Source organism: Eublepharis macularius, chromosome 6 (genome assembly GCF_028583425.1).
Source record: "Eublepharis macularius isolate TG4126 chromosome 6, MPM_Emac_v1.0, whole genome shotgun sequence".
NCBI classification, from domain to species: Eukaryota; Metazoa; Chordata; class Lepidosauria; order Squamata; family Eublepharidae; genus Eublepharis; species Eublepharis macularius.
The window spans coordinates 68,935,645-68,947,840 of record NC_072795.1 but is presented as its reverse complement, the minus strand read 5'-3'; the positions used below and the strand labels follow the sequence as shown (position 1 = coordinate 68,947,840).

The 12,196-nt window shown below is 43.9% G+C and overlaps 1 protein-coding gene across 2 annotated transcripts in view; it reads left to right on the top strand.

Moving 5' to 3' along the window:
* The first annotated feature begins 4,879 nt into the window (after positions 1–4,879).
* Positions 4,880–12,196, top strand: part of SH3PXD2A (SH3 and PX domains 2A) — a 334,390-nt gene continuing 327,073 nt past the window's right edge. For both annotated transcript variants that reach the window (XM_054983545.1, XM_054983544.1), the window contains exon 1: positions 4,880–5,564. In XM_054983545.1, the coding sequence (XP_054839520.1) occupies positions 5,493–5,564 (72 nt within the window). In that variant the 5' untranslated portion in view covers positions 4,880–5,492. The remainder of the gene's footprint in view (positions 5,565–12,196) is intronic.

The window sequence follows — 12,196 nt, the reverse complement described above, 5'->3', positions numbered from 1 at the left end:
TATGAAGGTGACCAAGGGTACTGGGTTGATTTGATTATATAATAATAATAATATTTGATTTAAATACCACCCTTCAGGACAACACCCACTCAGAGCAGTTTACAAAGTGTGTTGTTATGCTTACAGCAATCACCCTGTGAGGTGTGTGGGGCTGAGAGAGCTCTAGAAGAGCTGTGTGTGACCCAAGGTCACCCAGCTGGCTTCAAGTGGAGGAGTGGGGAATCAAACCCAGCTCTCCAGATTAGAATCCTGCTGCTCTTAACCACTACACTAAACTGGCTCATTAGTGGGTGGGTAACTAACAGTGCAATTTGATGCTGAGTTACTCCAGTTTAAACTCATTGAAGCCAGAGTAACTTGGCATAAGATGTTCACTCTGTTAATGGAATACTCAGAGAAAAAAATTAGCCTCCTACCGACTGACTTTCATCTTGTGGTAGACTTTGTAAACACACACATATCTCGAAACTCGTCTTCGAAGCCTGCTTGCTGTGTAGACGTGGGATCAATTTTATGGCATGTGAAAGTATCCTCAACTTGCTTGTATGTCAGAAATATTTTCCTTGAAGTGAATTTACACAAACAGTATTTGTTGTTGCCCTCCTGAACTCTTGGAATGCATGAACTATGAATAAACAAATGGAAAACTGGCAATTTTACACACTTTGTTCACACACATGTACTGCTTATGCTCCTGATCACAGCTACCTGCACCATCTTCCCATACTAGAGGTACTGTTTTGCAGTACTCCTACCTAGCCTACCTGGCAGGTAGTTTTCAGGAGGTGGTATGGGCCTGTGGGGCCCTGTAAATGTCCTTGTTCCCCATGCTTTTCAACATCTACATGAAATGCTGGTTGAGATCTGCCAGAGATTTGGGCTAGGCGATCTTCAGTATGTCGACGATGCTCAACTCTGTCTCATCTAAGGGACAGGTCTGATAATTCCCCCCTCCCTGCTTGTGGGGCAGGAATGGGGGGCATGCCAGTGTTATGCCACTGCATAATGTTGTTTCCAGTGAAAAAATGGAAGTGATACCATGACATTGGGGAAACATCAACACTTCTGTTTTTTTGCTGAAAGTAATGCAGCACACTAGTATGACATTGGCATGCCTGTCCTGCCCCCCACAATCCTCCCAGCTATGCCAGCTGTGAATGGCAACCCCCGGGTAGGTCCCAGGGAGACTGAATATGCCTAGAGGCAGTTTTGGGGTGAGAGAGGGCTACTAAACTGGAGTTTAATCCTGCCAAGATGGAAAGGCTACTGATGAGCAGAAGGCTGATCCAGGATTTAAGGCATGATCTCTTCTGGATGGGGTTGCACTCACCTTGAAGAAACAGACCTGTAGTTTGGTGGTGCCCTTAGATCAAAGCCTACTGCTGTATAATCAGGTAACAGCTGTGGCCAGGAGTGCCTTTGATCAGCTTCAGATGTTTAGCCAGCTGCAGCCTTGCCTGTACACAAAAGAACTGGCTATTGTGGTACATTCCCTGCTAACATCCAGATTAGATTACTACAATACACAGTATCTGGGGCTGCACTTGAAAAGTGCTTGGGAACTTCAATTGGACAGAATACTGTAGCCAGGATGTTGACTGGAATGGGTCATAGGGACCAGATCGCTCCAGTTTTGGCTCATCTGACGTTGATCTTTAATGCCATGTATAGCTTGGGACCAGCATACCTGAAGGACCACTCCCATACAAACCTACCTTTCCACTAAGGTCATTTTCTGAGGCCTTGTTTTTGATACTCCTGCCTTCTAAGATTAGGTGGGTGGCAACCCAAGAGGGGGTCTTTTCAGTCATGGCACCAAAATTATGGAACTCTCTCCCCAGGGATATTCCTCTGTTCCCACCTGTCACTGCTCTGCTAGTGTGTGAAGACTTATTTTGTCTAGTGTTCCCTCAATGATCCCTCCTATATCCCCCAGGCGCTCACCTCCTTCTGAAATAGGTTGGAATTTTACATATGAATGGTAATTTCAACTCTTTTGATGTTATTGTAATATAGTCTATATTCAGTTTTAATCTCTTCTTGCACACTGTTATATTTGACTCCTATATTGAATTGTTATTATTGTAAATTGAATTCTCTATTGCAATCTCTGTAATATGGACTTTTAAAGAGCAACAATAAAAGTTTTTTTAAAAAAGATCCATCCTTCCTGTTGTTTCTTGTGATTACTGTTGTATGTACTTTGAATGTATATTTTAGTTTGGGCTTTGATTTTTATGATGTTTTAACTGTTAGCTATCTTGGTAGACTTCATTGGGCAGCAAGGTGGCATACATACTTTGTAACTTAATAAATAAATACATAAACACATTCATAGATGTCCCCAGTCATGTGCTGAGACAAGCGTGCTGTCCCAGTTGTTTTCCCTGACAATTAATTTCAACCAGGGCTCATTTCGAGGGGGAACATGCAGGAACGCAGTTCCGGCAGTTCCCCAAAGAGGTCACATGTCAGGTGGCCCTGCCCACTTGACTCTCAGCCATTTTGGGCCCGTTTCAGCCTGGATTGGGGCTGAAACGGCCTAGATCGGGCATCTGATGGGTGATGGATCACTCTCCCACTCAGCAGCGGCCTGATCTTGACCATTTTGGGCCCCTTTTCGGCCATTTTCAGCCCCTTTTTGCCATTTTGGGCCCAATTTTGGCCCTGAATGGCCAAAACAGCCAGGATAGGTGATGTCAGGAGGTGTGGCATATATAAATCAGTTATGCTAATGACATACTTCTGGTGATGGCAAGGGGTGTGGCATATGCTAATAAGTTATACTAATGAGTTCCTCCAGCTCTTTTTCTACGAATTGACCCCTGATTTCAACAATCAATTAGTGAATGTGGGTCTGTTTATTAAATTCTGAGAAAGGAGGGAAAGGTTTGTATCTGGAGTACCATGTGGAAAACATTCTTGTTTGCCTCTCCTGGACTTGGTTATTTCCAGAAAAAGAACTAGAGAGCAAGCATCCTCCCCATATTAGGGATTCTATAGATTGTGGATCTCTTATTCTGCAGAAATCGGTGGACATGTTTTTTTAAATTAAGTAATCTGGATTTTTTAAAAAAAATTCTCCATTCTGAAAAAATATTGAAAGAACATTGTAACCCAGACAGCATTGTTAGCAATCTACAGGATTATGGGGAAAGTCTCACCTCAGTGACTTCCTTGATTCTATTTGTTGAGCAAAGGAGCAATTGATTAATATCTCTGATTATGTTTGGGGGGATGCTGATACAGGCCTTGCAATGAGAGTTAACAGGCAAGATGTGAGGAGGGGAGGGGGAAATGAGTTTGACAATGCCAGATGAATTGGTCAGATCTACCTGTTTTGCTCAGATGGAGGTAGATCAACCTTTCATCTACCCTTGGTCTTTCACCTTCCCTTGTTGCTGACTTGTTGTAAGAGCTTTCATTGCTGTGATCAAAGTGAAGGGCTGCTCCTTGCCTTCATCTGCAGCCATCAACTGGCTTTCTGAAGGCAGGCCTGAATCTGTATGTATTTCAAAATGTCTTGTAATGTAACGTATCATTGTACCTTCAAGTTTCTCAAATTCAGCAATTGGTTCATGGATCATAGGGCCACAGTGCCAAGCAAACTTCATGCTCTCCTGCAAGTATAACTAATTATTAAAACAGCTACTGTAAAGTTGCTGAAAAAATAAATTTGCTATATGTACATGTACACTGGTTAGGAGGATAGGCTAGAAACCAGGAGGCCTAAATTCAAATCACCACTCTTCCACAAAGGTCACAAACTCTCAACCTAACCCACCTTACAAGGATGACGATAAAATGATGGAGTGTCACACACTTCAGTTTCTTTGAAGAAGGGTGGGATGAAAATGTAATAAATATTGCATGTATGTGCTACCTTATGAAATCCCTCGAGCCACTTCTGATTAAGAAAGCTAGTATTTAGTAACAATTGTTACAAAATGGAGGGGAAGTGATCCTTTTCGCCTCTCTTTCCCCAAGCACATTGAATGGTGTGAAAGATACTTTGGCTGTGCTGCAAATTGCACCCTTCTCCTGGATGGTGAGGTTCGTAGTGGAATAAAGGTGGCTGTAACTGTAAAATGCCGCTTTGCTGAGCAGGGCAGTTTGATACATGGGAGTTTCTCCAGGGCATCAGGGTCTGCAGAGCAGCTCCAGAGGACTTCTCTCAAGTCTTTGGGCAACCCCTAGGACAGAATTTGAGATGACACGTGCTTGCCACCTGCAGGGATAGTGGGTGGCTGGGGAAACTGGATTTTGCACATATTCAAATAACCAGATGTGGTGGGAATCCCTCGTCCGGGGCAAAAATGGAAACGGTATCCAACACTGAACTTCGGGGGCGACTGGAAAGAACCGGCAATCGAGAACAGCCCTCGCAAGCCGCCTTCCCTCGTCCGAGGGCTGCGCTCCCAAAAAGGGAACATGTCCAAAACAGGAGATCTCCCCTTCTGCTGACAGCTTGGGCGGTTTCCAGCGGCGATTGGAGCCTTTCTCCCCTGGCTATCCCGGAGGAACTTTTCCAGCCAGCCCAAGTTGTTCTGAGGGAGGAGCCGACGGGGCCGGCTTCCTCCCCCGCCCAGCGCCCCCGGGGCTTGGGTGTGGAGAGGTGATCGCCCGCTCCCCTTTCTGATCTCCGGGCCGGTTAGGACAGAGGCCCCCTCCCCTCCCAGCCGCCGCGCCAGCCCACTCAGCCGCCCCCACCCCAGTCTCCAGCCCGCCCCGCCGCCAGCCCCCTCGCCTTGTTCAGGGCCGAGCGAAGATCACGGCGGCAGGAGGCGAAAGGAGAGCCCGGGAAGGGAGCCGCGCACACGCCTCTCCCTGCCCGAGCCAGCCCGCTGCCTGCCGCCTCCCCCCTCCTTCCTTCCCCGGGGGCGGCTGCAGAAGTAGCAGCTGCACCAGGGAGCTTTGCCAAAGATCTGCCAGGGCTAGGCAAGGAGCCGGGGCCGAAGATAACAACAGAGCAGCGACTCTGCGGAGGAAAGACAGAAGGAGAAAGAAGGCGAGACGAACGTGCAAGAGGTCTGCAAAGGGGACTTCCAGAACGTGGCCCGCCTGCTCCCAAATGCTGGCTAGAGAGCCCCCCTCCATCCACAGCATAAATGCAACCTGAATCAGCCGAGGCGTATTGCACCAGAATAAAAGATTTAAGCTCGCAGGAAAGGGACTGAACGCACCTCTGCTCTCCTTCCCACTGGAAAGGGCTCGTGCATGTGCCTATGCGCGCGCGCACGCGACCGCCCTCTTGACTATTTGTGTATTTCCCCGCGTAACTCAGTTCAAAAGAAAAGCATCACCTCTCGAAAGGCTCGGGAACTTTGGCTTGCCTTCTCGTGCGGGGAGCGAAGAGAAGGGGGAGGAGAGCAGCTCCCTAGGAAATCCTCCTTGAGTGCTGAGGAGCCCTCCTGAAAAAATAAGCGCACTCATCATAATACAAGGATACATCTGGACTCTGTTTGCGTTTCCTGGCTTTCCTGGGGACGAAGATGCTGTCCTGCGGCGTGCTGGATGCAAATGTAGTGGACGTAGAAAAAAGGCGAAATCCCTCCAAGCACTATGTGAGTACAGAAGGCAGAGTAAGGCTTGCCGGTGACCTGAGGCTGTCCAGTTTGCAGATGCTGTCTCTCCTGGCAGCGGGTATCATCCTAGATGAGTTTTACCAGTTAACTGTGGGATTTATGACTTCAGAGTGCCTGAGAAATTACTTGGAAAGGGAGGCAGGTGGGATAGGGTTTCTGGGGCTTGTGCTGTGCCCCACTCCTGAACCCGGTGAACACCTTTATAGGTCAGCCAAAGGGCTTTTTGCAAGCATGTTGACTCTGTGGAATCACCGCTCTGGTATACAGTTCTGAATAACAGAATATATGCTCTGGACACTTTAAACTCATCCAGTGAGGACAAGTCACTGGCAAGGTGGTATCAAAAGCACACCGGGGGTGGGGTAAAACAAGCCTCTTCTGGTATAATATAGGACAATGTAGAAGGCTACATGAAATAGTATTTCCCATCCACCACACTACATTTTACTAATTTCTACTCTGTGTGAATGACATGCTCGGATTTCAATTTTGGGGTCCAGTGGCACCTTAAAGATCAACTAGAACTGAAAATCTAGTTAATCTTTAAGGTGCTACTGGACCCAAATCTAGCTTTTCTACTATAGACCGACACAACTACCCACCTGAAATTATGCTAGATTTGGGTGACATGTTTGATACGGGAGGTTGGTTGAGGTGATCTTTAGGTATACTCTGAGTCTCCATAGTCCAGTTGACTGATCATTATTTGCCCTTCCCATTCATCATGACAAGATGGGTGAAAGGCATATCTTGTTTTATGTGAACCATCTGGGTTTGCGTGACCAAACAGGCACATCTGGCATGACTGCAACTGGGTGCCTTCTGTTGTCCTCTCATGGCACACTATATTTCTTCTCTCTGCTCCTCTAAAACTCAGTAGGACATTTCCTGGACAACACCTTGAGCCTTACAGATCCAGGGGAGGACACTGGAACCTGCCTTTAAGGGCTTTGCCTCTGCCCTAAGTGGATGTCTTGATTGCTCTGTGTGTACTTCTGGCTGGCAGTTAACCTGCACATCGAAGATCCTGGGCAGTGACTGTTGATGAACCTTCAGTTCTTCTCTGTAGCTGAGCCAGCTCATTCAGTATGCAGAGCTTGCTGGGCTCCTGTGGGGAGCAGGCCAGGACACCAACACAGACATGACAAGAACACAGTAGTTGGTATTATTGATTGATTGGTTTAGTGCTTTAGTTAGCCAAAGCAGCTAACAATAAAACTAAATACAATCAGAAATTGTTGTAGATTAGTCTGAAAGGCCTGTGAAGATGGCGCCATTGTCACCTTCAGGGGGAGGGACAAGTTTGGAGGCAGTGGCTGAAAAACCCCAACCTACTTCGCTTCACTTAAGAATAGATTCCTGCAAAAGGGCACCATTGTTGGGATGACGTGGGGGATTCAACTTCTCTGACATACTAAAGTCAATGGAGTTGTCATACCAACAACGATGCCTTCTTGCAAGCATCTATAACAGGTAGTTCAGATGCTCACAAAGAATGTATTATTTCTCATAAAAACTGTGTTTTATCCCAGGAGAGGAAAGAGATGGCCGGTTTGGAATCAGATTTCAAAGCCACCTGCCACTGGATAAAGAATGGATATTTTGCCGGAATCCTTATCATGTTTTTATGATACTCCAGGCTAAGGGAGAGATGTGGGTGAACTATTTTGCTGCAGTTCTGCATTGTTTGGTCAGTACTCTGTTCCTGTCCACTCAATGATATACCGCTCTCCCCTTCATCTATTTCTTAGCAGGTAGTTAGGAATTGTGCTAATTTTATAATTTTAATGGCTTTAAGCTGAACTGATCTGAAATAGTCAGGAAGACAAAGAGAGTGATCCTGAGCAGGTCTACTCAGAATCCTATTCAGATTTATTCAGCAGGATTTACTCCTAGGAAATTGTTCTTTGCATTGCACTGAAACAACATGCGGAGTCTTTGAGAAGGGAGAAATGGCTGCAGAGGCTTTGTACCCCTTCCAGTGCCAGCTCACCAACTGGGCATCTCAAGCATGCATTGGAGTTCAGAAATGATCATGAGTCCTGTTGTCTCTCCCACATCTCCGGTTCGCTCCTTTCAGATACTTTGGTTTCTGTAAATTTAATTTGGCAAGTTAACAAGACCAATTTGTGAACTTGATCTTTGACCCACATATGGTTGCCAGCTTATAGATAAACATCAGTAGGGCTTTTGATGCTTCCAAGTTTGCCCGAGTCACTGGATAAGCTATCATAGATCGGCTCACAGCAGCTGCTATCATAGAGGGTTGAAAAGGAGCCCAGAATGCTGTACTTTTTTGTCCAAAGAAGAAACAAGATGTAACCCCAACCTTGAAAATGAAATCTTCCCTTCAAGTCATAGCTGACTTATGGCGACCCCTGCTGGGGTTTTCAGAGCAAGTGACTAACAGAGGTGGTTTGCCATTGCCTGCCTGTGCAACGCTGGTCTTCGTTGGAGGTCTCCCATCCAATTACTAACCAAGGCCAATGTTGCTTACCTTCTGAGATCTGACAAGATCAGGCTCTCCTGGGCTATCCAGATCTAGATGGTAGAAATATTGGAGTAAATGACAGCAAATAGAGGACTTCAGTAATTACCATGTAGTCATTAATTTATTTGATAGAGCATTATATTAGTACATGGCTCATGATCTTTCTTATACATGAGCAGCAGTGAGGCTCAAACAGTCTTGCTGCACCTAATAATCTTAACAGTGCAATCCTATATATTGCAGCCTAAGACCATAGATTTCAAGGGGTTTAGATGGAAGTAACTGAATATATTGCTCATGCTCATATACAAATGCTGATAACCTCATGTGTATTGATCTTCATCGCTTTCACTAACAGCTTGTATGAACCATTGCACTACTGGGATGGAGTGAGAGCTGTTCTTAAGGCATTTGGCTTTATTCCAGAAACTCTGTAATATATTCAACATTCATTAGCTCAGAATGAAGATGGGGGTTTCTGTTATGGGTCACAGATGGTAACTAGATGAATAACAGTGCAATCCTAAAAACATTTTCCTAGGAGTAAGCCCCGCTGAGTACAGTTGGTTAAGATTATCAGTAGACCTGCTTAAGACTGCACTATTAATTTTGCTCTGTTCTTATATGGAATGAAAAGAAAAGCAGCATGTGTTTGAAAATTATTAAGGCTGAGTGGGCCTGATATCAGTCAAACCTTTATCATTCTGTGCAAGTTTTAAATTCCCCCTTGCAAAGTGAGCAAACTATCACCAGTTACATCAGTAACCTGTGGGGGAAGGGTCTATTTGTTTTTTCAAGGACTGGGTGAAAAAGATCACAACTCTTTTGGGGCAACAGAGTTCTGGAGCAGAGAGTCTATGGGAAATGCATCCATCTGTTCCATTAATTCTCTGTAACCATGGAGACTAGAAGCTTGCTGTCTTAGCAAAATGATCTCAAAGTTCTGTGGGATGATTCTGATTTAATGGTCATGCAGACACCTTAGACTTCTGCCAATAATACAGCAGCCTGGTGATACTGATACTAATACTATTGGAAACCATTTCATGCTTCAACATGAATTACTGTACATTGTTACAACATAATTTGGGTTTCTGACCCTCTTCTTCCCATGCAAGCTCCCTGAAGGGTGCCCTTTAATTTCCTACACTCCTACCAGGTTGATCTATCAAATCTGTATTGACTGTCTGGGCTTTTTGGGAGTGTTTTCATGTGTAGCATTTAACATGATCTTCAAGATTCATGCTGAGAAGGAGTGATCAAAACGCATCTGCAGCCTCAGGCCAAATGCATTTACTTGTATGCCTTTCCCCCAATTCTGTACATTAGCACTGGCTAAGTGAATCCAGCTGTCATTATAACATGATTCCCTTCAGGCCTTTTTCATGTGCTTTGTTCAGTCTGGTTTTAAATATCTCACTGCTGCAATGTGCAAAACTTGATTTTGCCAGTGCTGGGGGAAAAGATCGGTCTGTGGCATTTTTTCCACCCAAGGTCAACATTGTGATGGGGTTACTTTCAGCATGGTAATTACTAGCTCTTATCTCTCACTTTCTCTCAGATGTTTGGAGAATGGGGAGAGGAGGAGGAGGAGGATTCATATAGGGTGCAGCATGCTCAAATATTTGTGAGTGTGATTCAGCAACACCCACAAAAATATATGTATATGCTGAGTTTCATGATTCCAGGAGATACTGGAGACATCCCTGACCAGAACACACCCTTAGTGTGTATAGCTGCACTTGTTCAAATTCATCTCTCACCTCTCCTGTCCCTCCCCACTCTCTTTTCTCTTTCCACTGTCAAAGTTTAGATTATAGTCTATTTGGGGCAAGCTTTGTAAAAAATTATGCTGCCAAGTGCCATGTACATCTATAAAGCTGTATAAATAAATAACATATTTCTGAAAAACAGGGCCTGAGGTAACAAGTAGACTGGAAACAAAATTGATTTTCTTTAAAACTATGTGAACAGTTGCCCCTGTCATGTACATGTTTACAGAGTCATTTTGTCTTCTGTCCTTATCTGAAAGAAAGATGACCACCTAAAAATGTTGTACCCAAAATGTTTTTTATTACTGTAAATACTTGTACTTGAATGCAATCTTTTTCTTGACAGCCCACAGGGAAAAAAATCTAGTCTTCCTTTTGATACAAATACAGTATTCTGTATGCCATGTTAATTGGTGTGAAGGGGAGCCTGGCTAGAAATATGATAAATAAATAAGAAGTTGGACTAAGGAGCGTTACAGAGAAGAGGGAGCCAGTGTGTGAAGTGCCTTTAAAGAAAAGTGGAGGCTCTGGTACTGTTTGTTCGCATCAGCTTACCTGAGTGGTGCTTGTTGTGCTCCTTTGAAGAACCAGTTTAGACATATTGCAAAAAGCATGGCTTATTTTAACTGTGGTTTATTTGTGAAACTGGGAGTTGGCTTGCAGGTGATCATTTAGATTTTGGAGTGCTCTGACAAAGACTGGTTTTGTCACTGTCACAATTTTCTCTACCACCCCTGCAGTGATCTAGCTAGTATCCTGGGCTGCACTGAGGAACAAGCTAGGATTGATGTTTCTCTTTGTATATCTTGCAGAACCATGGTTAAGATGAACTATGATTAATAAACCAACCTCAGACAATGGTTTTAGATCCTAGTCTGACCTATCTTAAATAACCATAATTATTGGAGTGGTCCATGCTCAGATGATCACATGAACCATAGTTTAATTACAGTTTCACATGTTTGCACTCAGCCCTGAGTGCCTGTATGCATGAGAGAGAACTTCCTTTCTGTCTTCTTTCCAGCACCAGACCATCTTCTGTATGATTCTTTTAGGGAAAGCTATTGGCCTATATACATTAATCCAAAAGAGAGGGCCTCACCAATAAGCAGAACAAAAAAAGGCAAAAAAAAAGAAAAAAGGATTGGTTCCCTTGCATAGGCGAAACGCAGAGGGGTCGTCAAGTTTATAAAAAATATTTTTCTCACAGCACCATCGCTTATTAACCTTTTTTTGTTCTGTTATATATTGTCAGGCCAATTGTTGGTTACGCTGCAGAGCTGTTGCTTTGGGAAAACTGCTTACAGGAAATTTAAAAGTGCTTTTAACACGTAGGGTATCTTTCTGTTACTGGAGGCTGTTTTTCTATCAGGGAATGGTATTTTATTGTGTACTATTTAGTTTTGTAAATTAGATTACTGTAACCTGCCTTGAGGAAAGGTGGGCTAAAAATGATTTTAAAAAGCGAATAGTTAAAGTACATTCCTAGAAAGCAAAGTAGAAGAAACTTTTGGTTGCCGCCATCACTGAATGTGCTTTTCCAAGTGGTGCTGGTAGATCAGCAATATGGTAAATCCCCCTGAATAAATCCCGCAAGAGTGACGAGTGCTGCTTGCTTTTGTTCCCTATATTTTAGAGATAGACAACTTCTCTTTTAACTACCAATGGGATTGATGCAAACAAACTCTGGATGATGTCATTTGCCATCTAAAATCCATTTCCTATTAGGTAATTATGGAACAGAGTTTAATAGTATTTGGTACTCAGATATATAGGCATTCTTGGCAGGAAACAGCTGGCTTTTATACCATCTATAGGCTGTTTCTTTGTCAACAGCCATTTTATGTCGCTTCCGCTTCACAACCGTGTGTCTATACAAAAAGGAAACAGTTCACAGAGCAGGGTTGCTAGAAGGCAGTTCACAATGCTGTGTTAATGTGTCTGTCTAATCAAGTGCTTTGATGTGTCCCGTAGAGCTGACATCTTGTTTTTTGCCTCAGGCATCAATTATGTGTTTTGTGTGAATATATTAATTATTTAATTCATTATTTCTGTTTCTACTGAAAGTTGCCTGTGTATAGTGCTGATTGACTGACCTTTATGACAGTCATGAAGCCACTTCCCAGAGCAGTGTTTAAGGTTTTTTAAAAAAGGGAATTAGCCTTTTATTAGTGGTTCAGAGTAAATATGCCAAACACCTGAATTTTGTTTTTTAAGCAGAAAGCTCCTGAAGCATGCAACCAGTAATTGAGGGGGGGGGGGGACCATGCAACAAAAACATCCTGCAGGATGGTATGTTTGTAAAGCATTTTTTGAGAAAGAACCTGCCTTTTGCCAAATAGCACTGC